This window comes from Cryptomeria japonica, chromosome 1 (genome assembly GCF_030272615.1).
Source record: "Cryptomeria japonica chromosome 1, Sugi_1.0, whole genome shotgun sequence".
Taxonomy (NCBI): domain Eukaryota; kingdom Viridiplantae; phylum Streptophyta; class Pinopsida; order Cupressales; family Cupressaceae; genus Cryptomeria; species Cryptomeria japonica.
In genome coordinates, this window is record NC_081405.1 from 527,632,934 (window position 1) to 527,651,862 (window position 18,929).

At 40.0% G+C, this 18,929-nt stretch overlaps 1 protein-coding gene across 5 annotated transcripts in view; it reads left to right on the forward strand.

Moving 5' to 3' along the window:
• The window catches only part of LOC131055371 (methionine aminopeptidase 1D, chloroplastic/mitochondrial), a 195,909-nt gene that overhangs the window by 148,198 nt on the left and 28,782 nt on the right, over positions 1-18,929 (forward strand). For all 5 annotated transcript variants that reach the window (XR_009108338.2, XR_009108337.2, XM_057989822.2 and 2 more), the window contains exons 8-9: positions 1,532-1,611; positions 10,058-10,152. Coding sequence is in view for 3 of the 5 variants with exons in the window: in XM_057989822.2 (XP_057845805.1) it covers positions 1,532-1,611; positions 10,058-10,152 (175 nt within the window). In the remaining 2 variants the exon portion in view is untranslated. The remainder of the gene's footprint in view (positions 1-1,531; positions 1,612-10,057; positions 10,153-18,929) is intronic.

An 18,929-nucleotide genomic window follows, 5' to 3' on the forward strand; every position in this document is an offset into this window, starting at 1 on the left:
GTGGTAGAAACTGCTAATCATTTGTTCTTTGAATGTTTAATAGCTAAGGAGATCTGGCTCCTATTTGGTATATCTATTCTTGATACTATTAATATAATGAACATTGTCACTGGCTTTGTACATGGTGTTACAAAGGACTGTAATCTATTTTGGATTGTACTTTCCTGTGAGATTTTATGGTACTTAAGGAAAATTAGAAATGAAGATAAATATCAGGGCAGAGCCAGGGTGCTTATTGAGTCTTTTAGAAGACTCACTCTTTATCTTATTGATGTGTAGGTCACCTTTGTGATGAGGCTTGTGAAGAAAAAGTTTGAGAGATTCGTAGAAGATGGTCATACAAGAGTATATACATCAGAATTATCACACGGCTACACATGGAGCAGGACCAATATTGAGAGGACTCCCTTTGTTAATGCATTAGCTGCATTCATGAATGAGATCAATGAGGGAAGGAGGATGGAGAGAGAGAGTACACAACCCAACTGGCTGCCCATGGTGCAGTCCCGGTCAGGAATGACAGACAAGTTATTTGGATGAGGGTCCCCTTGGCCGGACAGCCTGGGTGGACGTGTAACTTTTAGAATATGCTGTCACAGTTTTTTGAGTTGTATAGATTTTGCAACTTCTCAGTATATATATTGTATAGTGAGCATAATATGTTGACTATAAGTAGGGCAGTTTTGTTGGTCTAGTACTAGCTATTTAGATGAAATACAATTAAGGCATATGGTCATTACAGTTTGACATGATCTGTTTGTTGTATGGTTTTTTCGCTATATTCAATATAAAAAAAAATCAAGTTTGTTGTCCTGTAGTAAGTCCTCAGCCCAATAGTAATTACATATAACTTTTGGTGTACAAATACTTAACTAGAAATTATATGGGCTTGTTAGGTTAGTTGTCTCAGTCAGGTCATAAAAGATAAATATATTGTATGGAGTAGGTGCACTGTTTCAGTTTTGTGTTCATACTGAAGAAACAAAAAGATAGGGCAATTGAAGTTTTTTGCATTGCATGTTTAGAACTCTAGGGAAAACACCTTGTGCATGTTTTGAATAGCTGTAGATTTTGCTCATTGTTTAGTATTCTAGGATTTTAATTAAGTTATTACTTTAGTGAGCTTCCCCTTCTAATTTGAAGAAAGGTTTTACTTCACATGTTGTTCTAGAAAGACAAATTAAAATGGTAACAATGTGGCATAGAAAGCTGACTTTAACTTGTTGGATGAAGGATGAACCATTATATTTTAAAATATTATGAGGAAAATTAAGTTGTTCCTAGAAGAACTTTAGCAAGATCCCTAAAGGGGCATCAGCTAGCTTGCTATGTGTTGTCTATTTCTGGCTGCCTGTTTTGATGCTGTGGACTACCTTGTGCAAGTAACCATCATAATTCTGACCAATCATTAGCAGTGATCATACAATTATTGGTTTATACACTTGATAGTGTTAGTTTTCACTGAGGACCATGATTGTCATTGTTGGCATAATTTATAACGAGTTTTGTACTAATCTATGTTCTATTGCAGGTGACAGAGGACTGCTTGGAAAAGGCAATTTCTGTTTGTGGACCAGGGGTTGAGTTTAAAGAACTTGGCAAAATATTCATGTGAGCATCTATGAGTTTGTCCCATTTATTTCTCATCATTCAGACCATAGTTGTACTCTTTTTCTTTAAGTGTGAGGTATCACGATTCTCTATGCCATAGTTTTTGTTGCTAGTCCGAGTAACATAGGGCTTAAGATTAAAGGGTACTTGATATGACAAATCCACATAAGAAGCACATATATAACAAAAAAATGATTGAACAACTAGATCCTATTTGTTGCTCACAAAGAATGACCAAATGCGAAGTCAACTTTATAATCATCTCAGATGGGGATACATGATTGCTCTTAATATGAATGTCAGTGCATGCAGTGGACTTTTTATGTATTTAGTTTATTTTTTCTTTTTTTACTTGCTTCAGCATATTAATAAGAGTGTGTGCATATATTGATCAATGATACATATCTATGTGTGTGTGTGTATGTGGGTGCAATAAATAAATAAACATACATACATACATACATACATATGTATGTGTGTATGTATATAAATATACATATATATATATATATACATATAATATATATACATACATACATACATACATACATACATATATATATGCATGTGTGGATGTATATATATGTATATATACATATATATACATACATGTAAATATGTGTGTGTTTGTGTGTGTATACACCATAGTTGGACTACTTGCCGAAAACTCGGTGAGTAGTTAAAAACTTGCGAGTTTTTCTTCAGGGCGAGTTTTTACGACTTTTATTTGCCATAAAAACTTCGCCGAGTTTTTGGCGAGTTTTCACAAAAAATCGGCTACATCTTTTTCCTTTCTTATACTTTAAGTTATATTTTATTTATATATTGGTGGGATGTTTGAGAGTGGTTTCAGATCTCTAGGAGTTATAATGCAAAGTCTAGGTTTAGAAGATCTTTTAAATTTTTAGACTTAGCCAAATTTCAATAATCAGTATGCTTCTATCAACATTTTCTCACTCTTGATCTCACTCACTTTATCTGCCCCGAATTTTTAACCTTATTTATCTCCCTATCACTCTTCCTCTATCCCCCTCTCTACCACTCTCCATCTCACTCTCTCCTCTCTCCCCCAAGATCTAGATCTATCTCTCTACCCCTCTCTTTCTCACCCTCAGACCCCCGCGAGGGGTTCTACTCTCAACCTAATTTTATTTTGCAGATGCTTGGTGGCAAAGTTGGGGTGGAAATACCCCAAATCTCAGAAAATTTGCCCTCAGAATCTTATGTTAACCTTGTAGTTCATCCATTTGTGAGCGCAATTGGACCTTGTTTGAGGCCATCAACACGAAGAAGAGGAGCAAGTTAGCTCAAAAATGCCTCAATGACCTTGTCTTTGTGCAATATGATCTTTGGTTGCACATAAGGATGGTAGAGGAAGCACCAGCTAGTCCAATTGATTTGGATGATATAGATCCTTATAGTGATTGGACATCACAGAGCAACCTCTATTGTTTACAGAGGATGGCATCAATGATTTGGAGAGGCAGGCTATGGAGGAGGAGGGGGGTGGATTTGGTTTCACACTGGATGACATTGAGGAGGATGAGGAGTCATTGCTAGTGCCAGGTGCAGCTAGAGGCAGAGCTACATCTAGGATGGAGGATGAGCCACAACTTGAGCCAATCATACCGAGTGAGGAGGCACAATCACGCCCAAAACAGTCTTCTAGGACTAGACCCTCTAGTTCTACCTCCCTTGTAGTTTTTACTAGAGTTGGGAAGAAGATGTAATTGTATTGATTTATTTATTTTTAGTTCTACAAAAACTATTTACTATTTTGCTTCCAGCCATCAACATTCCTCATGAGGATGCGATTTTGTACCCACTTTGCGTTTAAATATATCTAGACTCAGCTTGTTTCTTTTGTGTTCTTATTTATTGACTCATGGGATGCATCTTCTCATTGAATTTTGCAAAACAAATGCATTTCTAATTAAATTTAAGCAGTTTTTTAAGTTCCCGAGCTTTTTGCTGAGTTATTACCGAGTTTTTTTTTTCAAGGCTTGGCGAGTTGTTCAACTATATATATATATGTGTGTATGTATGTATATACATACATTTGTATATATATGTAATGCCCCCTTTTTAGCAAACATGGATTTTTTGAGGATTAGCCTATTATATGGCCCTTGTAGGCTAATGAGGGTGCGTAGAGGGTCTCCTCTAGATTCTTTCTTCTCTAGTGGTCAGAGTATTGTGGTTTTGGCCTTCGTTCGACTTCATTTGGACCCTATTTGCCATACTTACTATTAATAGTAAGTCAGAAGTAATAGAGATGGACCCTTTCTATTTTTAGAAAGTGTGTATGGTCACATGGGGAATTATGAGGAGAGACTCCTGTATCAGACGACACTTTAATATATGGTGTATTTCAGGAGATATTAATATTATTGTGAATAAAAGGGGTAAAAACTTTCTTGAAACATAGAGACAAAAATTACAAGGAGGGCCTAAGCCCCGAGGCTCCAAAAAAGAGCCTCAGGCTCCGACCAAGATCAGCCAACATCATTACTATCCATATCCTCAACAAAAATCTTCTGCAAGACCTCACAACAATCCGGGGAAAGATGCTCCCAACCTTCAATTTTCCAATCACTGTCATGTTCTGAAGCCCACTTAGCCAAACAATTAGTTGCTCTATTCCATTCACGAGGAATGTGGATGAAGGACACCTGCTCCATTAAACAACTATTTGAAGAATCTGATGAACTATCCCTGCCAGTTGCCAATGAATCCCACTCACCTTCTTCTTAGTCAACAAATTCACAATAATTTGTGAATCCGATTCACAAATAACCTTCCTTCTACCCAACTCCCAAGTCCACTCCAGGGCATAGAGAATAGAAAGTCCCTCCATAAAATTATTAGATTGCCTCCCTTTATGCACCGAAAAGAAGAAAACCACCTCCCCCAAACAATTCCTACCAACACCTCCAACCCCTGCCAGGCTTGGGTTACTCCTGGAGGAGCCATCAGTGTTAATCTTGATAATCTCATCTTGGGGGGGTCTCCACTTTCCCACCCTTTGGACCTTCTTCATAGCACACCTACCTCTTCTGACACAAGCGGAGGCAGGAGACAACTCCTGCTAGCCAAACCTACTCACGATATCCGCCTCATCTCTATCCAAAGGAAAATTCACCTCACATTTAGCTTCCACCGTCTCCCGAATCATAACCATGATTCTATTCCACACTTGTTGCACTAACAATCTGGCCTCACGAAAGATCCTTTTGTTCCTCTCAAGCCAGATCTGCCAGAGAATGAAAATGGGCCCAATATACCAGACCGTCTGGAGGAAGGGGGACAAGATAGGAGGTCTACCCAAACTGCTCCAAAACTCCACCAGAGAATCTGCGTGAACACAAGGACACTTCCACACCCCCCACCAGTAATGCCAAATAAGCATAGAGAAGGGGCATCTGAAGAATAGATGTGAGGAGTCTTCGTCCCCATTACCACACAAAGCACAAATCGAAGGGCCCAAGAATCTCCGCTTGTGAATATTATCCCAAGTTAGGCATCTATTCAAGGCCAGAGTCCAAGCGAAGCAATTGCACTTCGGCCAAGAAGAATTGTTCCAAACCCGTTTCCACCAGTGCACCTCTCTTCCCTCCAATCTTCGGTTCAATAGTTCCCTGTATCCACTAGCAACAGTAAAGACGCCCTTAGGATTCGGAGACCAAGCAAGTCCATCCCTACCCTTGATGCCACTACAGTGTCTACTCGCTAGAATGCTTTGTAACTCAGCACAGTCCTCCTCCATCCCAGCAATCGGTCACTCATTAAGATCCTTCTACCACTCCATCTCCAGTCGCCCACACCTGTAAACAGTCTTGAAATCACTCACCCTTGACCACCCTGCCTCCAAAAACCTCTGGCTAAGGTTCCCAAGATTAGGAAACTGATCAAGGATGGGGGGGTACGCGTCCCAGGAGTCGTTCCAGAAAAGGACCTCTTCCCCCCTCCTGCAGATCCAAAAGAGTCCTTCCTTAATGAGAGCCCCCTTCTTGAGAGTATACCAAATCGTAGAGCCTTTACCCTCAAGCGGATATCTTGGAACCTCCTGGGCTGGTATCCTCTGCATATATTTGAAAGCCAAAATCTTAGCCCAGCCACGATCCTGCTTGACACACCACCCCCAGTACAATTTTGCCGCCAGAGCCTCCCCGAATAGAATAGCCTGCCTTAAACCTAGCCCCCCCGATTGCTTCGGGCTACACACCAAGTCCCAATTGACAAGACTCCATTTGGACGAGGATAGATTGCCTGCCCATAAGAATTGCCTTGCCAAAGCATCCAAGCCCTTCAAGAACCACTTAGGAGCCACTTGAAGCATACATCGATAGGTCGGAAGAGCCTGAACCACCAACTGAATCAGTTGAACCCTCCCAGCAAATGACAACCATCTATGAGTCCAATGTTCAACCTTCGAGCGAAATTTATCCAAGATACCTTGCCATGACTCCCGAGGAGGGTTACCAGGAGAGAGAGGAATACCCAAATAAGTCAAGGGCAAAGAGCCAACTTGGAATCTCAAGATAAGAGCAATCCTCCTTTGAATAGTTCCAGGGGTGTTGAAGAAAATGATAGAAGATTTATCTTCATTGATCAATTGGCTCGAGGCCGCTAAACAAACATCCAAAACCTTACGTAGATTCGTAGCTTCTCTGATCCGAGCAAGTCCCATCAAGGCCGTGTCATCAACAAATTGCAAATGAGATTGCGGCTGCAAGTCATTACCCCAGCTCCAACCCTAAATACTGCCTTGACCCACATTATGCTTGATCAACCTCCCCAGGCCATTAGCCAGGAGAATGAATAAGTAAGGGGACAGGGGGTCCCCTTGATGAAGGACCCTAGACGCACCAAACAACTCAGTATGATCCCCATTGATTAGCACTGAGAAAGAGGTGGACCTAACTCCACTCATAACCCATTGAATCCATTCCTCAGCAAAGCCAAAAGCCCTAAGGATCTTCTGGAGGAAAGACCAACGAACTCTGTCGTAAGCCTTAGCCATGTCCAACTTGATAAACATAGCTTTTTCCTTGGAGGTTGCCATAGAATGAATGGTCTCCGTAGCAATGACCACACCATCCAAAATTTGACGCCCTTCCACAAACCCGCTCCGTTCCTCAGAGATAACACCCCCCAGACACTTCTTCAGCCTCTCCGCAATCAGCTTCGAGATGATCTTATAAATCACATTGCAGAGAGATATAGGGCGGAACTGGCCTAACCTGTCGGCCCCCTCACACTTAGGGATAAGTGCAATGAAGGTTGCATTCAGGGCTCGAAGCATCTGTTTATTCCTCTGGGACTCTTGGACTACTTCCAGTAAGTCCAGTTTGATGATATCCCAAAACTCTTGAAAGAATTCAACCGGGAACCCATCCGGGCCAGGGGCTTTTCCTTTCCTCATATGAAAAACAATCCTCTCGAGTTCTTCCAGCAAAATAGGGTCCATAAGTTGCTCATTCATCTCCCCAATAACAAGAGGAGGAATGCAAGCAAGAACCTGGTTCTCCTCCACCGATTCCCCCTGAGAATCCTCACTGAAGAGGGATCGGAAATATTGTAAAGCCTCCCTAGATATCTCCTGCAAGGATAATAACACCTCACCTCTATCATTGACTAGAGAAAGAATGGAATTTCCATGATGTCTTGCTTTCACATAGTTGAAAAAGAAAGCCGTGTTCTTATCGCCCGCTTGAAGCCAATCAATACGGGCCCTTTGTTTCCAGTAAATTTCTTCCCTGAGCTCCCATTCCTCTAAAGCCTTGACAACCCTCTCCTCCTCCCTAAGCAAAGCTTCAGACAAACCATGCTCTCTGATTTCACTGGTGATGCCATTTAACACTATTTGGGCAGCTTTCTTAGCGTGAAAAATGTTCCTGAAACCTTGCCGATTCCATTGTTTAAGCTGGAACTTAACAAACTGCAACTGCTTGGCGAAAGTGTACATAGCAGTGCCATAGGCCGGCCTCCCCTTCCTCCATCACTACTTAACAAGAGCCGGCAAAGAAGGATCCTGAAGCCACATAAGTTGGAATTTGAATGAAGGAGAGAAAGCAACCCGGGCATAAGAAGAAACCAACTTGATAGGCCAGTGGTCTGACCCTCTCCAGTCAAGAATCTCAGAACTTGTGGACCAACCCAAAAACTGGAAACCAAAAATCAGTCCAACCTCTCTGCAATCCAACACTCCCCCACTCTCCTATTGTTCCAAGTGAACAAACCATTACTAGGCTTAATGTCAACAAGATGCAACGATGAAATACTATCCCGAAAAAGGAGAGAAGAGGGCTCCAACCGCATGACACCCCCCTTCTTCTCACTCAACTCAAGGATAGCATTGAAATCTTCCGCCATAATCCAAGGATGGAAAGGGACCAGCTTTCGCATACAAGAAATATGAGACCATAAGTTTTGTTTGCCCTGAAGATTGGTGGGGGCATATATATTAGTAAACAAGATAAGATCTCCGGTCTCAAGACTGGAGGCAACCCCAGATAGTGAAGATCTGGAAGCCATCCACCAGACAGGGTGAATCCTTGAAGGGTTCCAAAGACGGGCCACCCCTCTAGAGGAACCAGCAACCCCAATACATTGACATTCGCCTCGCCCCCAGAGCTTCGGCACTAGACCCATCATACTCTCCACCGAGAGTTTAGTTTCTTGCAAGAACAGGACATCAGGTGACTGATTCCTAATCAAATCTCGAACAACTTTTTGTCTAGGGCCGCTATTCAAGTCCCTTACATTCCATGAGAGCACAATCATTTAGGAGGATTGGAAAATTGAGAATCCAAAGTCTTTACTGACCGTGACTCAACCAAATTTTCTCCCATCAATTTGATTTTATCCAAATCCTTCTTTCTGCCAACCTTTGAGTTCTTCTCCGTAGCACTTTTTTTAATATCTTTCTGATGCAGACCCAGGTGAACGGAGGACTTGTTATTTTTAGCCCCAGCCGGTTCCAATTTCAGGGCTATCGGAGAGCCCTCCCCCCCAGCCAAATTTACCTCTGAACCAGGAATGATTCCCAACTGGACCCCTACTGTCTGATCCATCTCCATTTGCTGGCTTCCAATCACTTGCAGGGCCTTGGTAAAATCCTCAATACCTCTTCCCAGGGCCCCCCCTGATGCACCTTGTTCCAAAGGAGTTAACCCCGGATTCACTTCTTGATGGCTAAGGTCGTCCAAGGCCTCAAATCTGTTAAAGGTATCCTCCTCCTGTCTCTCCTGTAAGGACCTCTTTTGTCCTCGATTCCTGTTCCTTGTCTTAACTGAGACAAAACCATCAGCACCCTCTACCTCGGCCGACATAGTAGCTTTTCCTTTATCAGCCCTATCTTGACTCTGGGCCGGCTGTTGAGGTTGGCATACCACCGGTTTATATCTAGGGCACTTACACTGTAAATGACCATACTCATGACATAGACAACAGCGAAAAGGTAAAGTCTCGTAATCTAGTTGCTGAACTCATGAATAAGAGCCCGCACACATATCTATAGCATATGGCAAAGGTTTACTAAGATCAATTTCAACATAGATACGTGCAAAAGTCATTACCTTTCTCCCTAGGGTTTGCGTTGAGGATCCCACTGGCTTCCCAAGCAATGCGACCAGCAACCATAGCACATTCTCCTGACAGCATTCCACAAGGAAACGTGGCAAACGAACCCACACGAGAACCCTAATTTTTCTATTGGCTGGCATGTTGTAACCCTAATTTTTCTCATTCTCAGGCGGAGGTTGTAGTGAACAAAGACGATACCATTCATTTTAAAAAAACTTTTTAAAATGTTTTTTTTTGTCATTTTACTAACCCAGCCAGTAGCCGAGTTTGCGGCTCAGGACTCGCTGAGTTTGGCGAGTTTGAGCCAAACTCGCCAACTCGGCGAGTCTGGCGATTTTACTTGCCAGACTCGGACGAGTTTGAGTCCGAGTCCCTAGGACTTGCCAAGCATGACTCATACTCAGACTCGCCGAGTCTGGGTGAGTCCCATTTCACTGGTACATACATTCATATATATATGTATGTATCTATGTATGTATGTATGCATTAAAGAAAAGCAACTGTTCCTTATTTAATGGTGGAATTTTTAATGTTTATCAATAATACTTTTGAAAATTTATGTGGCTATGATAGATCATATCATCAATGACAGCATGACAGTGCATTACTGGCTAATTGCCTTCTAGGTGATTTTTTGGTAAATATGAATAATTGTAGTGTCCATCGTAGTCAAAATGTAATTCTTGCTGCATAATTTTCTCAAGCAAGATTGGACTTGAGTCTGAAATGCAAAATTTGAAGTGTCTGTTTGATATTAGCTATAGATATTTTTAAAGGATTTTGAGTGAATCTGTCTTTTATTTTAATAAATCTATCATTCAGTTTTATGGAATGATTTTTTTTCTTCTGTTTTATTAAGTGATATTGCAGGGAAGTACGGATATAGTGTTGACACAAGTTATGCTGGCCATGGCATAGGAAAGCATTTTCACTCAGCTCCCTGCATAAACTTTTGTAAGTTAATCTCTATTTTCTTTTTTCCTGAAAACTAAAATGTTTGAATGTCAACCTTCAGTTTCTTAATGTTTTCAAAGTATTTGTATGACAGTTATTACCTGCCATTTGCCTTCTTGGCTTATGCCCATATGAATTGTATGGTGGTTTAACTTGAAACCAATTTACATTTAAATCCCTTTTGCTACAAACATTTGCTATCATTATGATAACCTATTCTGCACCATGGACTTGACATCATTGCATTGTTATTCTGTTGAGTGGGACAGCCATGACTTTTTGAATCTGCTTGCAGTGTTATGTGTTGCTCCTAGGTTGGAATTAATTGTAGCCAATTGCTCTTTCTGATGCACTTTGTGTCCATATTTGTCCTATTGATATTGTTCTTAGGCGTATGTCTAAGAGAGTTCACTACTTTCTGTTAATGTATACCAGCTTCCTGTTTGCTTGTCTATCAGTCTACAAGCAGGAGTCTGAGTGAAGAAAAGTACAGCATGTGCACCTTTTGGAGCTCTCTTGTCAACACTAGAAACCACAATATCCATAACCCCTGGCTAACTCTTAGCAGCACTTGCAACATTCCTTTCAACCTTAGTTTATCTAACAAGTGTCTTGAAAAATGAAGTCATTGGTTGCTATCTACCATTATTAAATGATACTCTCTGCCAATTCATCCTCATCTTTTATTTGCTTCTTTCTCATAAAGAAGCATCATTTATATATGTTGTTCACTCATGGAATTTCTCAGTGGCAATAGAGGAAGGAGCATTATAAGCTTGTGGTATTGCTAACATCCTTTACTGACTGACAGTCAAAATCTCTACTCTTTGACTCATTTTATCAAAGCCAAAACCTTCTCAATTTTTAGTTTTTCACCTTTTCATCTCAAGAGTTTAATTGCTTCCATTTTTTGTGTGAAAAACATAATGCTTCTGTTCAGTTTGTCTTTAGCTAGGCTATTGGAGATGTAAGAATTCTTAGAATAGGAGTTTGAGTCCTTATAGCTCTTGCTTCCACCTCAAGTAATGAATAGCTTACATCACTATTTCTCATAGAGTGGTTGCAGAAATTAAATAGATATGATGAGAGAAAATTAGGCTAAGATCAGATTTAGCAATTTTATTCCAAAAAAATTGATAATTTGAAAGCACAAGAGACGAATATGAATCCAACTGTAGTTATATTCTCTCTTACTGTTGCAATGACTTCAAACACTGGTAAAGATTGCTATGAACTGGCTTGTACCTTACAGTTGCATTCACAATTAACTTGGGAAAACACTTGTGCTTTCATTGTATAAACATTGAAAGCTTTGCATTGACCTAATGCAGAACTGTGCATAAATCGGCGCGTTATACATTAAGTTTGTGTAACATGTCAATTTGCAAATCCAACATACCATCCATGCTATATACCTGTTTAACGAGCTGTATAAGATTATTGCCTTGGATCGCCTTCTCAAACTCACACAGGTTTTGTGATTTCAAACCATTGGCTAAAGGGAAATTACATATGACTAGCATGAGCCATTGATCCTTTTATGCTATATGCCAGACCTCATTTCAGATCTGCGCCTTCTTCTACAGTGTACATCTTAAGAGTCACTTTTCTCTGGGCTGATGCCACTGCAAAAATAAATAACTAGAAAATCTATACCTAGTTGTAAAAATGGTTTTGAAATCATCCTTGTAAAGGGTCTGTTAATTTTGTTGGATGTGTAGAGGGCCAATACCATGTTGTTTCTGGGCTCAGTATGGAGTGCTCATTCTAATGTATAGTTATAGAACTAAGAAAATAAAAATTGTGTTTAAAGTGGAGAAAGAAAAAAAAGGAAATTTAGTATTTGCTGAATGTTTCAGAGATGCTCACATAAAATACTATAAATATGAATGAAGCGTGGAAAATTTTCTTTTTATGAAGCTCAAATATTTTCCATAAAAAATGACTCAAGTCCCATTCAACTCCAAAGCCCCTGCAACTTTAAAATAGACTATTGATTTTACCCTTGAATTACAATAGTTCAAGAACGAGCAGTGCCACTGCCAATAACTCAAATTTAATCATTGAGTAATCCTTTACAGATTGTGAAGCACAAATGAAAGAGTATTTTGGAACAGAAATAAACAGTGCTTAAAAATGTTCAGGTGTTTCTCAAATGAAATATAACAATAGTAGAGGCACAAATCTCTATGGTTTGCAAAGAGGTTGAAAGGATGCAAATAAAAATTTCACCAGTAGGGCATCAAATTTGCTCCTTATCTTTCAAAATGTGTTTCAAGTGTCTTCTCACAATTCTAAATTTGTTTTTTCTATTGAGTGCTTTGATATATGTGTTTGGCATTTGACTAATTGGTTGCCATAGAGTATTTTGCATCTTCTGTTAATCAAAATTAAATCTGATTATCTGAAGAAAACTATCGATGAAAATTCTAACTACATCAAGTAATTGACTAATTTTTAGCAAAAATATAGACTCACGTAGCAGTTCTAAGATCCAATTCATCCAATTTAGCACTCAACTAATCTCATTTCTTCTTCATCTTTTCCAAAAACAGCTTTTGTCCTCTCATTCTTTAGTAGTGGGTCACTTAAAATGCTTAATTGTTGTTTGATAACTCTTTTCCTCTGGAACACCATCATGTTAGTGACAATGTAAATTATACTTCAGAACACTGCCACTCAGTGACCATCTGAAGTTTGAAACTTATGATGGCATGCATCTGTTGTAGCTGCACAAAACAGAGAATATTCTTGGATCTTCATAAAAATATCTGCAGTCTTTTCTGGTCCTACTCCATACTATTCAGTGTAACATTCACGGTACTTAACAATAAATCTCCATCCCTTCCAGCATAAGTAGCAATCTGTGTTTTGCATAGTCCATATTAGCATCTGTTAACTGACATATCATATTTCATTTGATCCTGTCTCAAGAAGCTGTTTCATTTAATTATTTCTTTCTCAATGCAGATGTCTACCTTTTCCTCTCGACTCCTTGAGAGATTTTACAATAGGATATAATGGCTTCAGGGTCTCCTCCATCTTATTGAAGACTGTGTCAATGGTTATCTTAATCATCTCTATGTCTGCAGATTAGTCCCTGAGCTGTTGTATAGTTGGTTATATGATGCAGGAGCATCCTTGGGTTGGGACAATCTGTATCACCCAAAAATATTTCTTGGTTGGTTAGTTCCTTGTGCACAAGCTTAGCTTGCATGGATTCTTTTCTATTGGAAGTTTGAAGGATCGGCACAATTCTTGCTTCATTATTCAGTCCTCTGATCAAGACCTTTTAGAGTTCTTTCCATCTTGCAAAGTTATATGCAACTGCATATAACCTTTATGCAACCTTGCAATGTTTTGCACACATTTTGGCATTTGACACCTGTTTGTTTTGCTGTTCTCTTTGCATGTATGCCTTGTGCATGCTTTTGCATAGCTCTCACACAACCCACACAGCTATGCAAACCCTTGTGCATGTGTCCCTATTCTATGCAAATCAATTGCATGCCACCTTGCAAAAGTGAATAGATAGTAGAATGTCAATGTCTGCAATCAGGTTGTCAGGATGGTCACTGAGGAAAAAAACCTGCAGAATTTTGGTAGGGAAGTTATGACTGGGCATCAGGATTCAAAAGTAACTAGGAATGGCTGGTATTGGATTTCCTCCTGTGTGCACATTAATGGCAGTATGGCATGTATCAACCTTGGGTTTCAATGCATTCATATTTCTTTACTGCCTGGGCACTTATTTATATATTAATTAGATGAATGATTCAGGGGTTTAATCCTAGAAGCGTCACTTTTGGATAGAGCTTAGAGAGGGCATAACATAGCTAGCATTGGGTAAATTGTAATGTACAGAGTCTTTGCATAGGTTGTTTATTTGTCATTGGGCTGGGTAGCATAAAGTGGAATGTTTGACATTCAATGTTGCCCTTCCCTTGTTGTATCTCTTTCATATCTACAAATAAATATGATTACTTCCATTTTCTTTCCTCCATATTCTTCCTTGTTGCTTCCGTATGTGTGCTTTGTATTCCATTTGCTTCTTGTTTGTTCAATCAACATTCAGTTGCTGCCACCAATTGGTATTAGAGTGAAAAATTTGAGTTATTGAGGTGAACTCAATAAGTCCATAATTGTAAGCATTTGTACGAGTTCTGCATTGTATATGAACAAAAGAAGATGGTTCATAGATTTGGAAGATGAGGTGCAAAAGAAATCAAGTAGTACAAGTTGTAGATCTAGTTGACATGTTGAGAATCATTGAGACTGTTCATGGAGAGGAGTGGTTTGTGGTTGGAGATGTTAGTGAAGAAGAGAGAGTCGATCATGACTCGTTAGATGGTGCCATACATTTAGATGTCGAGGAAGACATAATTGCAAAAGAAAAAATTGCAATCACCTTATTGAAGGCAGTGAGCAAGGCGAGGTTTGATCTCCCAAGTGTTGGATTTTTGTCATTGATGTCAAGGCTAATTTTGAAGTTTATTGGAGCTTATTTGAGCTGCCTGCCTGTTTGCTTGAGCTGCTTGAGGTGTTTACTTGCCTGGTTCAGCTACTTGGTTTCTTGTTGGAGCTGCCTGTGTGCCTGTTAGTGCTGCTTGAGTGTATGCTTACTTGTCTATTATCAAGCGGCTTGGTCATCCTTTTATGCCACTTCAGCTTCTCTTGCCACATCAGTCTAGTTTGTGGGACCCGTCTTTTTGGTGAGTTGATTTTTTTAAAATCTTACAGCGGTAAGAGGAGACTCGAAATTTAATTTAGATATCGTATTCTCTATTCTCTTTTGGTGACTCAGCAAATTTTTTTCAGCGTTCCACGGAAATGCGATTCCCCCCCATTTTGGCCGCGTTTTGGAGACGGATGTTTTCAGGATGGGGAAACGGAGACGTGATGTCTCCCACCGTCCCACCATCGCTACCAGTGCTCCGCCGGAGATAGGGAAATGTCTCTGCGTCTCCCAAGGAGACGTGGAGACGTCTCCAAGTCTCCTTGGGAGACGTCTCCACGTCTCCATGCCTCTTTGGGAGATGCTTAGGCGTTTCTCAAGGGCATCGCCCCACTTGAAATGCCATGAAAAAATTAAAATTTAAAAAAAAGTTCGATTTTTGGGGGTTGGGGGGTAACCTTAATTTGACGTGGGCCGCACCCCTTCACCCAAAACACAATAAAACCATATTTGATGATTTCACTCACATTTTGAATGACTGATTTTTTTTCCAGCAAGTTGAAGAGGAGTAAAAAACTTGTGGAAGTCTGATTGAAGGAGTGAAAAGAGTGATTGCAAGTGTGATAAGAGTGAGAAGGAGCAAGAAGAAGAGGAAGATGATTTTACTGCTTTTTGGAGAGATTTCTCAAGCACAAGGTAGTTATTCTTGTTTTTTTTTTGTTTTTTTTTCTGATTTTCATTTTTCAATTCTTTTTTTTTTTCTTATTCATCTCAAAATCAGATTTGATGTTGAATCTTAAGGGCAAAATGATGAATGGATCATTCATCATTTTGGCCTCAAGATTCAACATCAATGTTTTATTATTTTTATTTTTATTTTTAAATAATTATAAATTGGTAATTTTGTTTTCAAAATTGAAATTTCAAATTTCAAATTTGTATTTCAATTTGTTAAACTAGGCTGATTTTATTTTTATTTTTATTTTGTGAAATGCAATGTCACTTTCACAATGAGCTCCCACGACATGAGTGAGGATGAGATGGAAATCCATTCTCATAGTGAACATGATTCATAATTTGAACTTGAGGATGAGGGGGGTGACCATGGGGCTAATCCTGGAGCCCAATCTAGTTCCATGGCGAGTGCACTAGCTAGTATAGGTTGCCCTTCAGAGTTGTTAGCACAGTATGCTAGGGGTGCTTATGATCCCAAATCTCCTTTCAAATAGTTTGTTTCAAGAGTAGAAGGAACATCATGTTCAGGTGGGGGAACAAGGAAGTGGAAGTGCAACATTTGTGGGGTTGAATGGTTTGGTAGCATCACTAGAGTGAATGCACACTTTCTTTTTTGGACAGGAAAAGGTGTGTATCATTGTAAGTTTTTGAAGGAACCTAAAAATATACAGTACAAAATTGAGTTTAACAAGCTTTGGGGCATTCCAGATGACACAAATCTTTTAGTCCCTACTACTTTGTTTGCTAGGGCATCGCTTTAGCAGAGCTAGCATGTGCCAAATACTTCTCCTCTTGCTTTGTAGACGAGAGGAATGATGTTTGGATCTCCATCCACTTCCACTTCTACTTCTAGTGCCATGCCCGCTAGGGGAATAGGGAAACACAAGTTGCAGACATCGCAGAGTAACCCCATAGATGATATGTTTAATGTGCAGCTGAGAGATGAGATAGATGAATCCATTGGAAAGTTCTTCTTTGCCAATGGCATCCCATTTCATGTTACACGGTCTCCTTATTATAGGGAGATGATGGCTATGGTGGCGAAGGGAGGAACATCATATGTGCCACCAGGTGAGACAAAAATGAGGACATCGATCTTAGATAAGTGCTATTCCAAGATCAATATTTTGATGGAGAAGATGAAGGCATGTTGGGTGGCATCTGGGTGCAGCATTGTTATGGATGGGTGGACGAACATTAGCCATCGTCCACTCATCAACATCATAGTCACATCTGCAAAGGGCCCATACTTCCTTAGAGCAATTGATTGTACAGGGCATTGTAAAGATGCTGATTTTCAGTTTTAGGTCCTTAGGGAGGCTATTGAGGAGGCTGGGCCACAAAATGTGGTCCAAGTAGTGACTGATGCAGCCCATGTGTGTAGAGCAGTAGGGAGACTCGTTGAGGCAGCCTACAGACATATTTGGTGGACCCCATGTTGTGTGCATGCCATGAACAATGCACTCAAGGACATGGGGAAGATTGACTGGATTAGAGGAGTGGTCACCGATGTGAGAGATGTGCAGATGTTTATCTGCAACCATCACACTTCACATGCACTCTTCAGGACCTGTGCGAAGGAGTTCTTGAACCAGTTGAGACTAGATATGCATCCTATTTCATTCTCTTGGAGAAAATGATTGAGTTGCAAGAGGCATTGCAGCTCATGGTTATGACTAATGAGTGGAATAGATGGGTTGAGGCCAAGACAAAGAAGGGGAGAAGGGTGAAGGAGATAGTGAAGAGTGATGTGTTTTGGATTGATGCGAAACACATTGTCTCCATCATTTTTCCAGTATTCCAGGTAATCAAATATGGGGATGGGGATGCACCTAACCTTGGAGGTGTATGAGTGTATTGACTCTATGCTTGACCAGATGAGGGCTATTGTGCGAGTGAAGGACCCCTCTCTAGCATTCTACAATGAGCACATCCGACCAATCATTCAGTGTAGATGGGACAATTTGAACACTCCTTTGCATATAGTTGCCTTTGCCTTGAATCCTAAGTTGTACAAGGCTAGATCGAGTAGAGTGACACCGAATCAGGATGATGAGGTGAAGGCGGGTTTCTTTAGGTGCATAGGGAAGATGTATGATTCTAGAGATGCCGACATAATTCGCACTAAGTGGGGAAGATTTGCCACTCTTAGAGGCTATTCAAATGCGACAAAGATGGATATAGAAACTATGGCACAGGAGGACCCACTATTGTGGTGGAATTGTCATGGTCCGAAAATTTTGACCACCACTCTAGCTATCTGTCTGCTATCCCAAGTTTCCAATTCTTCAATTGCTGAGAGGAACTAGTATACATATAGCTTCATCCACTTTCTTAAGAGGAACAAACTTACCTCTAAGAGAGCAGAGAAGCTTGTGGCTGTACACAATGCTTTGCATCTCATGGACTGCAAGACACTTGTGTACAAGGAGATTCCCGTGGCACGATGGGATGTAGAGCCAGAGGAGCCTTCACAGATTGATGAGGATGATCCTACCACTTTAGATGCAGGGCTGATTAGTGTGAGATTGAGGGATCTTGACCTTGTGGAATCCAAGAGTTCCAGTGATGAGGAGTTTGCAGATGATTAAATGCCTCGCTCCACTGCATTTTGAGTTTTGACATTTTTGGCATTTTTTCTTTTGTAATGCTATTGCTATTAGTATCTGTATTTGCTAATCATTGTAATGATGAATCATGTAATCATCTTTATAGACTTTGTGATATCTCATATGACATCAGATATTCATATTTTTGATATAATATAAGTCTTCAATTTGACAAGTTCATTTGTCAAATTTTATTTAGCAATTAGCATTCAAGAAATCTTCGTATTTAGATTTAGTATTTCAAATTTATTATTTTGCTATGTTATAATTTTACCAATTTCCTATAGTTTCATTTGAAATGTAATTCTTATACTATTATACATCTTTTCAAAACTAGTTTTTCAAGTACTATAAGTGTATGTATAACTATATCAGCACCACCACCCTGCCACCCCCTCGTTGCTGTCCCCCCACTGTCTCCCCGCCATCCCCAAACTTAGGCCCTTTGTCCCCTCGTCTCTGAAACCCGTCCTTGTGTGCCCCCGTCCCCAACACCCGTGGAACACTGTTTTTTTTTAATTTGGTCAAAGACTTTAATTCAAGAGTGGGCGATTTTTTTTCCATCAAAAGTTCATGGGTATTTACTTCTGCAGGGGCTGTGTTTTTTAAATATAAGGAATTTGTGGTAGATACAAAAATCGTGGAAGGAAGATAGCTACAATTGTTACTGATTTTGTTCTCTATGACATTTTTAAAATTCGATTCCTTGTAGAATTGATATAATCATTTTCTGCTGTGCGCTGAATGCATTTCTGAAA